The 14,818-nt window shown below is 36.6% G+C and overlaps 1 protein-coding gene across 3 annotated transcripts in view; it reads left to right on the top strand.

The window, feature by feature from the left end:
- pam (peptidylglycine alpha-amidating monooxygenase) overlaps positions 1 to 14,818 on the top strand; it is a 50,907-nt gene that overhangs the window by 14,968 nt on the left and 21,121 nt on the right. For 2 of the 3 annotated variants that reach the window (XM_030149368.1, XM_030149369.1), the window contains exons 11-16: positions 2,937 to 3,017; positions 3,105 to 3,181; positions 4,887 to 4,990; positions 5,769 to 5,962; positions 6,054 to 6,113; positions 11,189 to 11,464. In XM_030149368.1, the coding sequence (XP_030005228.1) occupies positions 2,937 to 3,017; positions 3,105 to 3,181; positions 4,887 to 4,990; positions 5,769 to 5,962; positions 6,054 to 6,113; positions 11,189 to 11,464 (792 nt within the window). The remainder of the gene's footprint in view (positions 1 to 2,936; positions 3,018 to 3,104; positions 3,182 to 4,886; positions 4,991 to 5,768; positions 5,963 to 6,053; positions 6,114 to 11,188; positions 11,465 to 14,818) is intronic. The other variant, XM_030149370.1, reaches the window with a different exon arrangement.

Genomic DNA, 14,818 nt, shown 5'->3' with positions numbered 1-14,818 from the left:
GCAGAGTGCAAAGTTCACTGCTGCACAAACACATGCTTTAACTCAGTCTTGCTCACTGACTGCTGCTTGTTTACTCACACTCATCACCTGGAATCAACGCGGGTACATCACTTCCGGTCAGCAATGGCTGCTCCCCATAGGTTCTGCCCACACCTGTAACTGACATCATTAAAAGCTCTAGTGTGGTGCATTTATGGCAAAAGAATTTTTTACTGAATTTGTCCCTGTCTTGCTTATAACACACAAAACATAATTAATGTCGTAAGTAGGGCTGGGTAAAAAAATCGATTCGATTGATCTTAGATTTCGTTTTAATTTTGCGTATTGATTAATAGGGGATGAGATCGATTTTTCAGAGCAGGACCGGGAGTACGTTTTGGCCTCGGTCGCGACAGCTCTGGCCCGGAAAAGACGTGGTGGAAGGGTGGCGAAAACCACTCCGCTGGAGCTCCTCCCAGCCTCAAACTCAAACCCGCAGTGTGAAGGAACTGGCCACCCGGAGGTTCTCTGAGGCGAGTCACGGAAGCTGGTTGTTCTTGGAATAATAACTTGGATCCATACTATCACCTACAGCTGAGTATGGAGTTAGAGGAATAGTAAAGCAACAATGTCCAACCACTACGCTACCCCCCCCCACCCAGTGAGTAGAAGCCACCAGCCATAAAACAGAATAAAGATGATGAAGAAGTCTGTTCTGAGCCACTGTAGAAACATGGGAATGTTTGTGTCCCATTCATTATTTCAGAGCACATTCATCTACTTCCTGCTGAAATGTCGTATTTATTTCCTTTCTAATATCAATATTGATCCCAGTATTGATGTGTTGCATGACTGCGGTAGTCAAATAATCAGGTTACAACTCAAAATTGTACTTTGGTATCACTAAATTAATTTGAATCAATCAATTAATACTGAATCGAATCGATATTGGATCGAATTGAATCGTGATTAATTAATTCAGAACCTTATGAATCAAAATCGAATCGATTATGGAAATTGGCCATGATACCCAGGCCTAGTCGTAAGAATCCTGTCAACTGAGGCATTGTGTTCTTAAACATAAGTAGCGCGTTGACCCATGGGGATCTGAGTATGGAGTTAGAGGAATAGTAAAGCTACATGTGACAGATTTTACATGTGGTAGTTTTCATGCTGTTGTGTATTTGTGCATGCTGTATTTCAAAATTACAAATATTTCCCAAAATATTGGTCCTATCAACTTGCCGTTTTTGCTAGTCTCTTTCTTGACCAAAAATACATGAGTATGAAAAACTGCAGCAGTCAGCCCCTTCTGGATTTTGTGTGATGCCCAAGACAGACACACACACACACACACACACACACACACACACACACAGAGTCCACTTCCCCTTTATAGTGTAGATGGGGGCAGGATTATGGACAAATCCTCTAATGCAAATGCATGGACACATAAAGTGTAATGATCATGATAATACTTCCTTTGTATCGATGCTTTTGGTGAAAGCTCTTCTCATGCCTGTCGTCTCAGTCCTTTTTGATCAAAGATTGATCCATTTCTTTGACCTTTTCAACAGTTCATCGTATTTGTCTACTTCCTTTGCATCGATGCTTTTGGTGAAAGCTCTTCTCACGTCTGTCGTCTCAGTCCTTTTTGATCAAAGATTGATCCATTTCTTTTAACTCTTCAACAGTTCTCCATCATATTTGTTACAAAAATCGATTTCCATGTTGGTGATTAGTTTGTTTGTGACAGCGTTGTTTTATTCAGCTGTAAATGAATGTTTATTTTTCTGGCAGTAAAAGTCATTTTCCATTTCTTTTGGTTTCTGATGTCTGTGTGTGTGTGTGTGTTGCTTGGCAGCAAATATTTGCTTCACATGAGCTCACACGTGTCCTGTGGTTAGACTGAGAAAAGCTGCACACGTGATTATTCAGGCGTGACGCATGAAATGTAAATTCAAATCATAAAGTTGGATAAACACTGACCTTGGAGTATTGAAGTTAATTAAAAAAGGTGCTGATATTCACTCTGCTTATGATGTTGGCTATTAACGAAGAAAGAAGAAGGAAGTGTCGACTGTTGAATAAAAATGATGAAATTAGCAGCTTAAGAGCTTACCGCATCCATTTACTTTACCAAGCAGGGTAAAAAGACACCTCCTTTAATCCACAGCCCAACACAACACACCTACAGCTTAGTAATAATATAATGTTAATGTTGATTCTCCATGTTTATAATAAGATGTCAAACATTATGCATTACACAACATTGTGTTGTTGATGCACCACTGAACAACATAGGAAATCATTCCTGCCTGTGGTCATCAGACTGTTTAATTCCACATTATATCCACATAATTAACAGCCCAACAATATTTTTGCACACTCACTTATGTATATTTCTTTAATTATCATACTGATAATATTTTTTTTACCTCTGCCAGGAGGTATTGTGATCACTTTGCTTTGTGTGTGTGCATGTGTGTTTGTTTGTTTGTTTGTTTGTTTGTTTGTTGGCAAGATAACTCAAAAAGTTATAAACAGATTTTCATGAAATTTTCAGGAAATGTTGATACTGGCACAAGGAAGAAATGATTAAATTTTGGTGGTGATCGGGGGTGGGGTGAGGGGGGGCAGATCTGTCTTGGCGGAGGTCTGCGCTCTCCGAGTGCTTTTCTTGTTTTTTTTTTTTATTTTTGTTGTATTGATAATTTCTTTCCAGATTCTACTCGAATGAAGCAACTGTAACCCGGAATAATTTTCCCCCCGGGATTAATATAATATTCAGTTTCTGATTTAGCTTGATGTCATGTGACACTCTGGAACTTCAAAAGCTAAAATTAGGGCTTTTATTACTGAAGGGCATTGTCTAATTATAGTATTTAGAACCGATTGTCTTTTGAAGACCCCAGCAGATCCTGTTGGTTTTGATGACTTGTCTTCTTCTGTTCTAGTCACAAATGCAGACATCGCCTGTGATTACACTTCATATCCCATCTACCCGTTTGCCTTCAGGACCCACACACACCACCTGGGTGAGTCATACCAGACAATCCAGTGTTTATCCCATGTTTAACCTTTACCAGTGTCAGCAGTGGTCTGGATCAGTGTTTGTGTCACAGGTCAAGTGGTCAGTGGCTACAGGATCCGAGATGGGAGGTGGAGCCTGATTGGACGACAGTCTCCTCAGCTTCCACAGGTATGTTCTCACATCAGCAACTACAAATATGCAACCAGAAAAATATGGCTTTCATATAATCTGTTAACCCTTTAAACACCAAAGTCACAATATTACAACAACCAACATAACTATGAATGAAACCGACCATAATCTCATTTCATTTCATTTCATTTCATATCATTTCATTTATTAAGATCTCCATTAGCAACTGAATCATCAGTTGCTATTCTTCCTGGGGTCTCCTCTACGTTACATTAATCTTACACCATTCACGCCCACACAGACACACACACACACACACACAAACAGGACATATACAACAGCCCAATGCAATAAAATAAATAAACAAACAAAATAATTACTATACATTTGTACTCCTTCACCAAACAATAGCTGTCTGATACAAATCATAAGACATCTTTCAATATTATCAATACTCATTCCATTTCCTGGCTGCTGTGTAAACAAGAAAAGTTTTAATTTCTTTTGAAAGCATTTTCTGTTATTTTCCAACAACACAAACCCTGGCGTTCACTCCATGCAACCATGGCCCGATAAAAAACAGTTCCCTGTAACTGATGTGTTCTGCCTAAAGGCAGAGCACGCCATGTTTCACTGGTTTGTCTTGTACAATAATTATGTTGATCAGCAAAAAATTACAGTTTTCTGTGAATAATTTCTGGAGTTTGTGTTGCTATAATGTTACGAATAAATGATAATAAAAAATATTTCCATCTAGATTTTACAGTTAACCATGCCAAACTGTTGTGCATTGTGGTTCCGTTAGTTCTGAATGGGCAACCCAAGGCAATTCGTGCTGCTTTGTTTTGTGCAATTTGCAATTTGTGGAAGTTATTTTCATTAGTATTTGACCAAACAACTGAGGCATAATCCATATGAGATAATACGAATGACTAGAGCTAAGAGTTACCAAATGTTGTTACCACCTCCCACCAATAGATGGCAGACATGTGCGCCTTCAATCCTAACACCATTTCAGGACATGTTTCTATTCAAAGTGAAGAAGAAAATCCAGTTTAAAGGTGTGGTCCTGAACTGGTTTAGTAAGGAAGTAAAGTTGATTTAGTTTTAGTTTGGATAGATACGGGCAGACTTGGATGAAAAGATACTAAAACTTAATGCATTTTACTTTCCACTAATGTTTAAGTTCATTTATTTTAAGGATAAGATGACAAAAAAGCAAGAACACAAAGAAAACTGCCATGTAAATATGTTCAAATTTCAATTTTATTAAAAGTTACACAATCCAATATGGCCACCACCCTGTGACATCACAGGAAAATGCAAATTAGATCAGTTAATTTACTCCCATCATAAACTTTGTGTTATACCCGATGTTTTTCTCATTTACCTTTCATTTGACTTTATCTCTAACCACAGTTTTTTGAAATCTTGATATCCAAATTGAACATGTATTTTTTTTTTAAAACTCCGGTGCCTAAAGGGTTAACTGCTGTTTGTTGGTGCCCTCATATGCAAACCCTTTAATGTGAAGAACCCTGGTCTGAAGACAGACAACAGATGAAAAATAGCCTCTTGACTAATTCTGGCTCATTTACAGCAGTGTTGATGAATGTTCTCTGTCCCTGTCAAACAAGCCCATGACGTTAGTGTTGGCATTCAGTTGAACAGTTGATCTTTTCAGTCATTTCCTCTTAATCATAACATTTCATAACATTTTAACTCTCTGGTTTCTCTGCAGGCTTTCTATCCCGCTAACCAGGATGTGAATATCAAATATGGGGACACTGTTGCTGCAAGATGTGTGTTTACTGGAGAGGGGAGAACCTCCAAAACATATATTGGGTGAGTTCTGCTGTAAAGGCAAATGGAATAATTACACATTTACACTCTTGTAAGTCACTAAAAAGGGCCCTTTATTCTTATGCTGATATTCAATAATCTATTCAGATTACTTGAACAATAGTTTATGCTGCCCTGAATATATCTATGTTAATTAACATAATTATATTATATTATATTATATTATATTATATTATATTATATTATATTATATTATATTATATTATATTTAATTAGATGAGACTTTATTGATCCCACAATGGGAAAATTCACTGGTCATGCCAGCAAAAGAATAAATTGCAAAAAAAAGTAAGTGCATAAAGATATGGCAAAATACAAACAATATAAAAGTAAAAATGATAGCAGTAAGTAACAACTCTATAGGCTATATACATATTGACGTATTATATTATTTTATTTTATTTGTATTTTTTATTATTATGTATCATATTACTGTAACGTTCATCAGAGAAGACAAAGGTCATCTCTACAAACAACCTAATAAGGAGTTTTTTTCTTGTGTAAAACCAAAGTTAGTTTTTGAGTTCAACTATTAATTAAAGTTTTGTAAAGATTTATTAGACGAGAATTTTTCAGTGACGTTCCCAGGCCTGTACCATATGATGGTCTTAAAGGCTTAGTATGTGTTTTTTGAGCTACTTAAAATAATTTTTTTCAACCTCTAAATTTGGTAACAGTGTCAGCGTTAACACCCACATCCATGTGTTTCATGACAGTACAGTCGCATCATTTAATCATGTCTTGTCTGTTTTGTCTGCAGCGGTACTTCTGCTGATGAAATGTGCAATTTCTACATCATGTACTACATGGACAGCAGACATTCCATTCCCTACATGAACTGCATGGAGCCCGGCTCCAAAGAGCTGTTTCAACGGATTCCAGCTGAGGCCAACGTTCCCATTCCTGTCAGTCCAAGCCAGATGCACTCAATGATGCACATGGGCCAGTCAGCAGGTACAGTGGCCATGCACGTTACATCTGCTGCACACTTAAAACTACATTATTCAGTAAGTGTGTCTGACTGAACTACATTTTGTTTACAAAGAACATGAAGAGAAGATGTCACCAGTAAAGGCCAACAATGGGGACCAGACTCTGGATCAAGGTGAGTTCATGCTCTGTTTATGCAAAGTGTGTTACACCACAACTAGGTTACATATTTTTACTGATAGGACCAGAACTGTGACTACAAATACAAGGGTTACTTTCATTGTTGTGTAAAGGCTGTGAAGCAGCTGAAAATGCTCCACAAATTTCATGCAAATGCGTTGCATATGAAATCTGACACGAGACAGTCCAGTTGTTTTTACCACCGTGTGTTGATGAGACTGTGGTGAATTCAAGCAGCGACTGTTTGAACTGGATCATCCACTGCAACCTGCAGCACCACAGCAGCAAACCTCCAGGTCTGCTGTGGTCACTGCTACGCAGAGTGAAAGAGGATTTTATGTTTGATACAGTTGAATATGGAAAAAAGGGACGCTTTTCAAAGCTCCTTTAGATAAAGAACTAGTCATTTCCACTAATTCAGCTAAGGAGGCCAGGATTTAGATTAGTGTTAACTTAGTTATTGAGGAAAATTACTTTCTTTTTGAAATTTTTTTTTTTCAGCTGAAACATACAACTTAAACTAGCATTACATTTACCAAAACTTACAAAAATAAGAATATAACAACTTTAATTTGGCTTGCTTTGCATTATACCTCTTTAAAGTGCAGAGGCTGTGTATAATTTTTTTTATTTGATCTTTGCAGTTAGATGACCTTAAAAATTCCTACATCTGGACTTTTTTTTAAAATTGCAGCTTTTTGTGGATATATAATTGCATAGGCTGATATCACAATTGCAGTTTGATTAATTGTGAACTTTTACCAGCGACACTTAAATTAAATTCTAGACTAGACTAGACATACTTTATTTGTGTGTGAGTATAAAAACTATGGAAATATTGCGCAGTTATACTGCATGTTAAATAAAATTCTCTCACCGCTGCTTAGACTCGTCAGCCTCCCTGCTATGGCAGATATGGCAGAATCATAGACCTGTATCTACAGCGGTTCTGAAAACCATCGCCACTTAAACTTCGTAGTTTGAGGTCGGTTAGTGTCACAGCTGAAACTCTACAGCATTCACTTAAAAACATGTTTTGTGAAACACGGCATTGCTCCAGGTGTCTTTAAGTGACATAAGGATCATCCGTTGTTTCTTAAAATTTCTACATTGTTTAGTAGCTGTTGTCTTCCTCCTGTTCCTTTTGTCAGAGTTCTTCACATGTTTGACAGGGTTTGTGTTTAAAGCTAACTGCAATATGTTAAAGGAAAGGAACTCCTGAATGACAGTGTAGATAAATCCACCAGAATGAAGGAACATTTCTGTCATTATTTAAACAAAAAATGCCTTCACAAAGACATTTTATTTGTCAGTTCAGCAGGGGTTTGTCAAATTACATTTTTCCTGAGGATGTAGGTCTGCAGGTGTCATCCACGACTTCTGCCACCTTTGATTGTTTTGGCGTGTAGGATTTTGTGGAACATGCAAGCATTAATGTGCAGATTTAGAGTCACGTCACACATTGTACAGTGCTACAGATTATGTGTTTTTGTAGGCCAGCGCAGAGGTTAGAATTATTGTCATTCCTTTAACAGACAGGATTTGTTGTGGGAGCCAATAACTGGATTATTGTAGAAAATCAGATCCATGGCATAAAACAAATTCCATGTTATGCTCAGCAACACCACAGTCACAAGTCCTCCACAAACCTTCCTTCTTGTAATTTAATTTCATACACACACACACACACGTGTGTGTGTGTATATATGTGTGTGTATATACACTATAAATACACTATATATACCTGATCTACCTCAGGAAAAGGCTGTAAAGACACATAAGTGAGAAGGTGAGTTTCCATGTACAGTGTGTGATAGTCTTTAATGTCTCTGACAGCCTCTGGAGCTCAAGGCGAACACTTGTTTTAAAGACACATGTTATGTCATAGAACATAACATGAAAATATCATGAAACATAACATAACATGAAAATATCTGAAGCTTGTGTTAAACTCAGACATCTAACCATAAACTCATTAAAAAACACAGTGACTTCAAGGCGAGGGAAGTGGAAGTGTGAAATGCTAACTCATTTTTCGGTTTTAAGACTCATTTCTGCTGCCCATATATGGACATTATATTGTTTCTGCTTTGCCATGTGAACTCACACTTATTTAGACTTTACAGCTGACATTTCAGTCATACATTGTCATTCGTTCATTGTCCACAAGGCTGTTTTTTTTTCAGTCTATGTTGGTTTGATATATTTTTATCTACTAGTATATTCTGCAGTTTTTAGCTTGAGTGACACAGACAATACCTATTTCTGTTTAAAAAATGAGTCAATGATATATAACCCTTTAATTTTTTTTTTTTTTGCAAAAGTTTGAGAGTATAACCATGTAACTGCATGAAGTATTTTAACGACTCATGTTAAGCTTGTCATTTTCATTGCTGTTAAAGGAGAACATCTAGGAACAGAAGCAGGAAACTGACAGAAATACTCAAAGAAATACATATTTTTATTCAATCTAATAACCGGTTGGTGGGATCAGATACCCTTCAGTAGCGTTAGCATTAGCATAAAGATAACATGAACATCAACCAGTCTGTTTGCTCATCTTCAATCAATCAATCAATCAATCACTTAAAATCAACAATTCATTTACAAGATACATTTTGTAATAGGACACCACAGAAGCAGTCCTCAGATGTCCTATCTGTTAAAATTCTGGGTGTGTTACTTGCACAAGTCATCACATCAGTTTACAATGCACTGCTACACAAAAACAACAAAGAAAACAGCCCAGACACAGTGCTGTGTAATGGACCAGACATCTGCAGTCTGTGAGCAGTGACAGTAGATAGAGAGATGGTTTTATTTGCCATTTGTACACATTCAGGTATAGGAATTATTATGCAGAGGTCTGTCAGAGTGCAAGTATAAAGGTTAAAAGATACAATCAAATAAAAGTCAAAGATATGAGCAGTCTAAAAATATAAAAATATAAAAGCAGAGTAAGAACATTTAAAAGACAATAGCACAGTGACTTTTAATATATTGTGAAACTAAATACTATCCACAAATAGGGAAGTAGGGAATTCAAATGTTATAACACATATTAGACAAGTATTACTGTAACTACATTAAAACATTAATGCATGTATTCATAGGTGTATTTATGTTCATGGACTCCTCTGGAAATGACAGGAATGTTATTTACATTTTTGGATGTGTTGTTGACAGTGTAGATTTCTAACATCTAAAGTTTATATAAGTTACTAACACAGTGACCAGCACTTGAACAAAGACTTTCCATGTTCACGCTCATCATTTCTATTTTCTCACCGTGTCTCTTGCTGGCTAACACCTGTCCTTCTCACACTCTGGCTACTTCACACAGCAGATTTTTTGGTGAAATCCAATTTTTTTGTGCGTGCTCGTTCATATTACACATTAAATGTGACTTCTATCACTTTTGAGTCTGAACTGAATGTGACCCTGAAGTGACCCACATGCACAAAAGAGGTCCTGACATAATATGTGACCACGCAGACACACATTGTGTTTACTCAAGTAAATATGTTTTTATCGCCACTCCTCCTCCTGGGATGCAGAATTGTGACGTTTGTCGCATTTCAATGGCATAAAGGTTTGAAAAATGTGACCTGGCTGTTCAGACTGAAGTCGTATTGCAAAATATCAGATATGTATCAGATTTAGGGCCACATATGAAAGTGGCCTGGGTCTGATTTGAAAAAAAATCGGCTTTGTGTTGTTCAAACTGTCTTTAACAGATCGGATACAGGTCACATATGGGCAAAAAAAAAATCAGATTTGGGCCACATTTACCTGCAGTCTGAAGTTGGCCTTACTCTCCACCTGTAAGGCAGTTTCATACTGTAGGCCAGGGCTGTCAAACTCATTTCAGTTCAGTTCCACATTCAGCTTAATCTGATCTCCAGTGGGCCGGACCAGTAAAATAATAATAGTGAAAAAAGTAAAATTAAATTATGATAATGTTAACATCGACAAAAATCGGAATAACTTGAACAACTGGAAATGTCTTAAGAAAAACAACTGCAATTTTAACAAGTGTTCAGAGAACGCAAACCTCTGCCAAGCATCCCGAACGGTGCGCATGTGTGGATTGACTATTTCTGTTTGAATTAAAGTTTCAAGGTTGTTCATACAGCAGAAAAATTGCGGTCAAACGTGGTAATAAATTTTTATAGTCTTCAAATTTTTATAGTTTGATTAAATTAAAAGATTTGAACTATAGGTCTTCAGTACAGGGGGTCTGTAGTTTTTATTTATGTATTTATTTATTTATTTATTAACAGAATTTTGTAGATTTTGTGACCTTGCTGTGACCTTGAACTTTGTCCTACTTGGCCCAAAATTTAATGGGTTGGTCCCAGGGCCTAGGCCTATCTGTGGGGAAGATTTGGGAAAGATGGATGGAATAGTTTTCCCCTAAAGTTGCTAACAAACAAACAAACAAACAAACACACAAAGCAAAGTCATCGCAATACTTCCTGGTGGAGGTAACAATATTCTGCATCAGTTTATCATGTACGCATGTGCATTAGAACTTGCATTACAATTACAAATGCACAAAACATTTAATAACAGGCAGAATATTGGTAAAATTGCATTCACTTATCTTAAGTCATTTTAGGTGATCCACATATTTTGTAAAATAACAGTTTTTTTAATATAAACATTTTCATGTAATTTTACTTTTTTACACTAAAACAAAGATAAAATTTGCTGTTTCCATTATTTATAGGTTTAATATGATCGTATTTTACTGGTCTGACCTACTCGACATCTAACCGGTCTGCATGTGGAATCTGAATTAAAATTATTTTAACATCCGCGATTGTTAATATCTTCAGTGTAATTTTTGTATTTCACAAATCCATCCTACGGGCCAGATTGGATCCTTTGGTGGGCCAGATTTGGCCCCCAGGACGCATGTTTGACACCTGTACTGTAGGACATGAAGTGGACCATAAAAACTTACAATATCTACTTATGAGCAACATGTTCTTTTTGTAGCCAGACCTTGCCTCCAGTTTCCTTGTCTTTTCTTCCACTCTGTACTGTCCTTCTCTGTCTGTGCAGGTGACCTGTATTCTCTATTATCCAAGCTGCTAGGGCAGAGCCAGGACGTAGTTCCCATTCATAAGTATGACCCCAGTGACATGCTTAGAGCCCAGGCTGAGCTGGTGGCTGACATTAATAGCATAATGCAAAACAAAGACCTGGGCTCTCCCAGTGCCAGACTAGCCTACCAAACCAGGGAGGATCCGGTTTTGGTGAGGGACAGAGTCCACAAATTCCATCAGCTTGAGGCCATGGCAAAGCCGCCAAGAAGCAAGCTGCTAGCTGAAGGACAAGGTGGGTCCAGCAAGTGTTGTTGTGTTCCCGTTGTCGCCCTCATTGTGTTTTCTTTTGCGGTTCAGTAACTGTCAACCGTGATATCAATATACATGATGTTCATAAAGTCTCTTTACAATTTAACACATTTATTACAAAAGCAACTGATGAGATATATTAATCCAGTGTTTTTCAACCTTGGGGTCAGGACCCTACATGGGGTCACCTGGAATTCAAATGGGGTCGCCTGAAATTTCTAGTAATTGATAAAAATAAAATGAAAAAAAATTGCTGATAAAAAAATGTATGTTGAGTTGAGAGAGACAATCCCAATCCATATCAGACAAACTGTGGTTGTGAAACTGCAGCACTATGGTTCTGTTTATCTGTCAAATGTTCATTGTGGTCAGTTTCAGATGCTGCAGCTCTTTCATAATTCATAGTTTCAGTTCTTGTTTGTTCAGTATTAATTGCCCTCCTTGTAAATCACAGCTGGACTGACTGTCCAAGGAAAATCCAATTCTCCCTTTGTGCAGTAAACTACACCTGGATTTACCGTCTCCGTCCACAATAATATACATTATATAGACTAAATGTCCTTTAACATTAACATTTAGATGCAACATAGTATAGCAAACTATTACATGATCAAAAAAAAATTTTTTTTGCAAAAAAAAAAGTCTCTGTTTTGAACATCTGGGGTCACCAGAAATTTGTGATGTTAAAATGGGGTCAGGAGACAAAAAAGGTTGGGAACCACTGCACTAATTGATCTCTCATTGAAGAAAAATGTACCAATAATTCGATCACATATGATCCCACAATGTAATTAAAAATGTTGATAACCACAGAGTATATAGAACAAATCTGATTAACACATCTCATTAATTGCTTTTGTAATTGTTTTTTTTTTTTTATTGTAAAGAGATGTTTGTGGACACCCTGTATTTCACTATGTTTTGGCATCCATTTAGATTTGTTTGTTTTTCCTCAGAACAGTATTTTTTGAAATAAAGAAGCAATGTCCTGATTAGAACACCTTCATCCATGTTAGGCCTTTGTCCCTGAAAAAACATGGTGTCCTCATGCTTTCTTCTTTTTCCTGTGTGGCTGCTGCACATTTCTCTGATTTCTGCCTTGTCTCTGTTTATCTTTTCTCGTCGTATGGAAAGTTAAGGATATAGAGGTTGTTTCATTTGTACTGGAGCTTAACTCTGAGGCTCAAAGATCCAGTTATTTAATCTATGAATGCAAAACTGAACTATGCCAAGGCCTCAGGTTCATATAACTGTGAATAGATATTTCAGCTATTCAACTCATCCATTCAAATCTAGGTTCAGAAAGCAGGCTTATTCTCCATCTTCAGAGAAAATCTTTTTGAAGCGTATTAAATGCTGTATGTTGAAGCAATTTTTATTTCCACTGAAGACCAGTATCCAGCTTTGCAAAGTTTAGCTCAGTGTTTTTCATCCTTGGGGTCGGGACCCCATGTGGGGTCGCCTGGAATTCAAATGGAGTCGCCTGAATTTTCTAGCAATTGATAAAAAATTTTAAAAAATTGTAAAACTTCCTAGTAAAAAATCTATGGTGAGTTGAGAGAGACAATCCCAAGACATAAAAGACAAACTGTGGCTGTGAAACTGCAGCACTGTGGTTCTGTTTATCTGTCAAATGTTCATTGTGGTCAGTTTCAGATGCTGCAGCTCTTTCATAATTCATTGTTTCAGTTCTTGTTTGTTCAGTATTAATTGTGCTCCTTGTAAATCTCAGCTGGACTGACTGGACAGATACTGTCCAAGGAAAATCCAATTCTCCCTTTGTGCAGTAATCTACACCTGGATTTACTGCCTCTGTCCACAATAATAGACATTATATAGACTAAATGTCCTCTAAAATTAACGGTTATTACAACATAGTATAGCAAACTATTACATGATCAAAAACAAATTAATTTTAGCAGAAAAATGTCTCCGTTTTGAATGTCTGGGGTTGCCAGAAATTTGTGATGTTAAAATGGAGTCACGAGCCAAAAAAGGCTGAGAACCACTGGTTTAGCTGAACTGCACCACTTATTTCCTGTAGAACTGTCCTGTTTGTCAAAGAATGATTGACGTTCTTGAATCTTTTGAAGCAGGTCAGATAAAGTATAACCCATCCTCACCGGACAGAGGTTTATGTACTTATGTCCTTTAATACTTTAACATCTGGATTACATTATTTTACTTCTACTTCTTTGCAAAAACTTGTCTACCATTGCCAATTTGCAGAGACTGTGAAAAGCTACTTTAAAGTTGTGTGTCACTAGTTACTTTTCCATTGACCCTCAAATTGCCTGAATATAACTTGCACATAAAAATTTACCGAATGGAAAAAAGACAATTTCGCCAAAACTCTTGTTTTTCGATTAAAAGTTTTTGCGCTGGCAAGAGGTGTTTTTTTGGGGCATAGCACAAATGGTTTATCATGCAAAACTGCAATGGAAAGACCTTTTTCCACAACTAGAGTCAGGTGAATTAAAAACAAAAGATGTTGACGGATGTTACAACAAGAGAAGAAGAGTTTAAAAGAAACATGTCGAGGTATGTGTGGACACACCAGGAAACCCAATCATGTTTTAATTTCGTACAGGATAGAGGGGTAATATACAATAATAATAATAATAATAATAATGAATATATCTGTAAATCAACACGATGTTCACATTTGTCGCCATGCTTATGGAATGACTTCTCATGCCATCTTGTGATAATAAATAAACAAATCATTGCATTTGTCAGTTAATGAAAAAACTGACGTTACGCACTTCTGTTTTTTTGACATTTAGTAAATATCAGGAAAATTTTGTGCAGATGTTCAATGGAAAAGCAACTACTGTTTCAAGGTGTATAAATATATGATAAAGATGTAAATCCTAATTCAACATAACTCAGCGTTTGGCCTTAATACAAGGATGTCAAACTGATTTTAGTTCAGGGGCCACATTCAGCCCAATATGATCTGAAAAGGGCCGGACCAGAGAAATAATAACAGTGAAAAAAATAAAATTACATTATAAAAGTGTTTACATCTATGAAGTATCCTTTAAAAAAATGTGAAAAAGAGGAACAACCATGAACAACCGGAAATGTCTTGAGAAAAATATGTGTGCAATTTTAACAATTTTCTGTCTCAGTTTATCATTTCCACATGTGCTTTACTGCTTACAGATCACAGTGGATCTACAAATACACAAAACATTTAGTAACAGGCAGAATATTGGTACAATTGCACTTCTCTTAAGACATTTCATGTGTATTTGTTAAGGTTATTCACATTTTTTGTGGAAGAATAGTTTGTACATGTAAACATTTTCATGTAATTTGACTTTTTTTTTAC

The sequence above is a fragment of the Sphaeramia orbicularis genome, chromosome 12, assembly GCF_902148855.1.
Source record: "Sphaeramia orbicularis chromosome 12, fSphaOr1.1, whole genome shotgun sequence".
Taxonomy (NCBI): domain Eukaryota; kingdom Metazoa; phylum Chordata; class Actinopteri; order Kurtiformes; family Apogonidae; genus Sphaeramia; species Sphaeramia orbicularis.
Note: the sequence above shows the minus strand (reverse complement) of the source record. Positions and strands in the feature narration are given on the sequence as shown.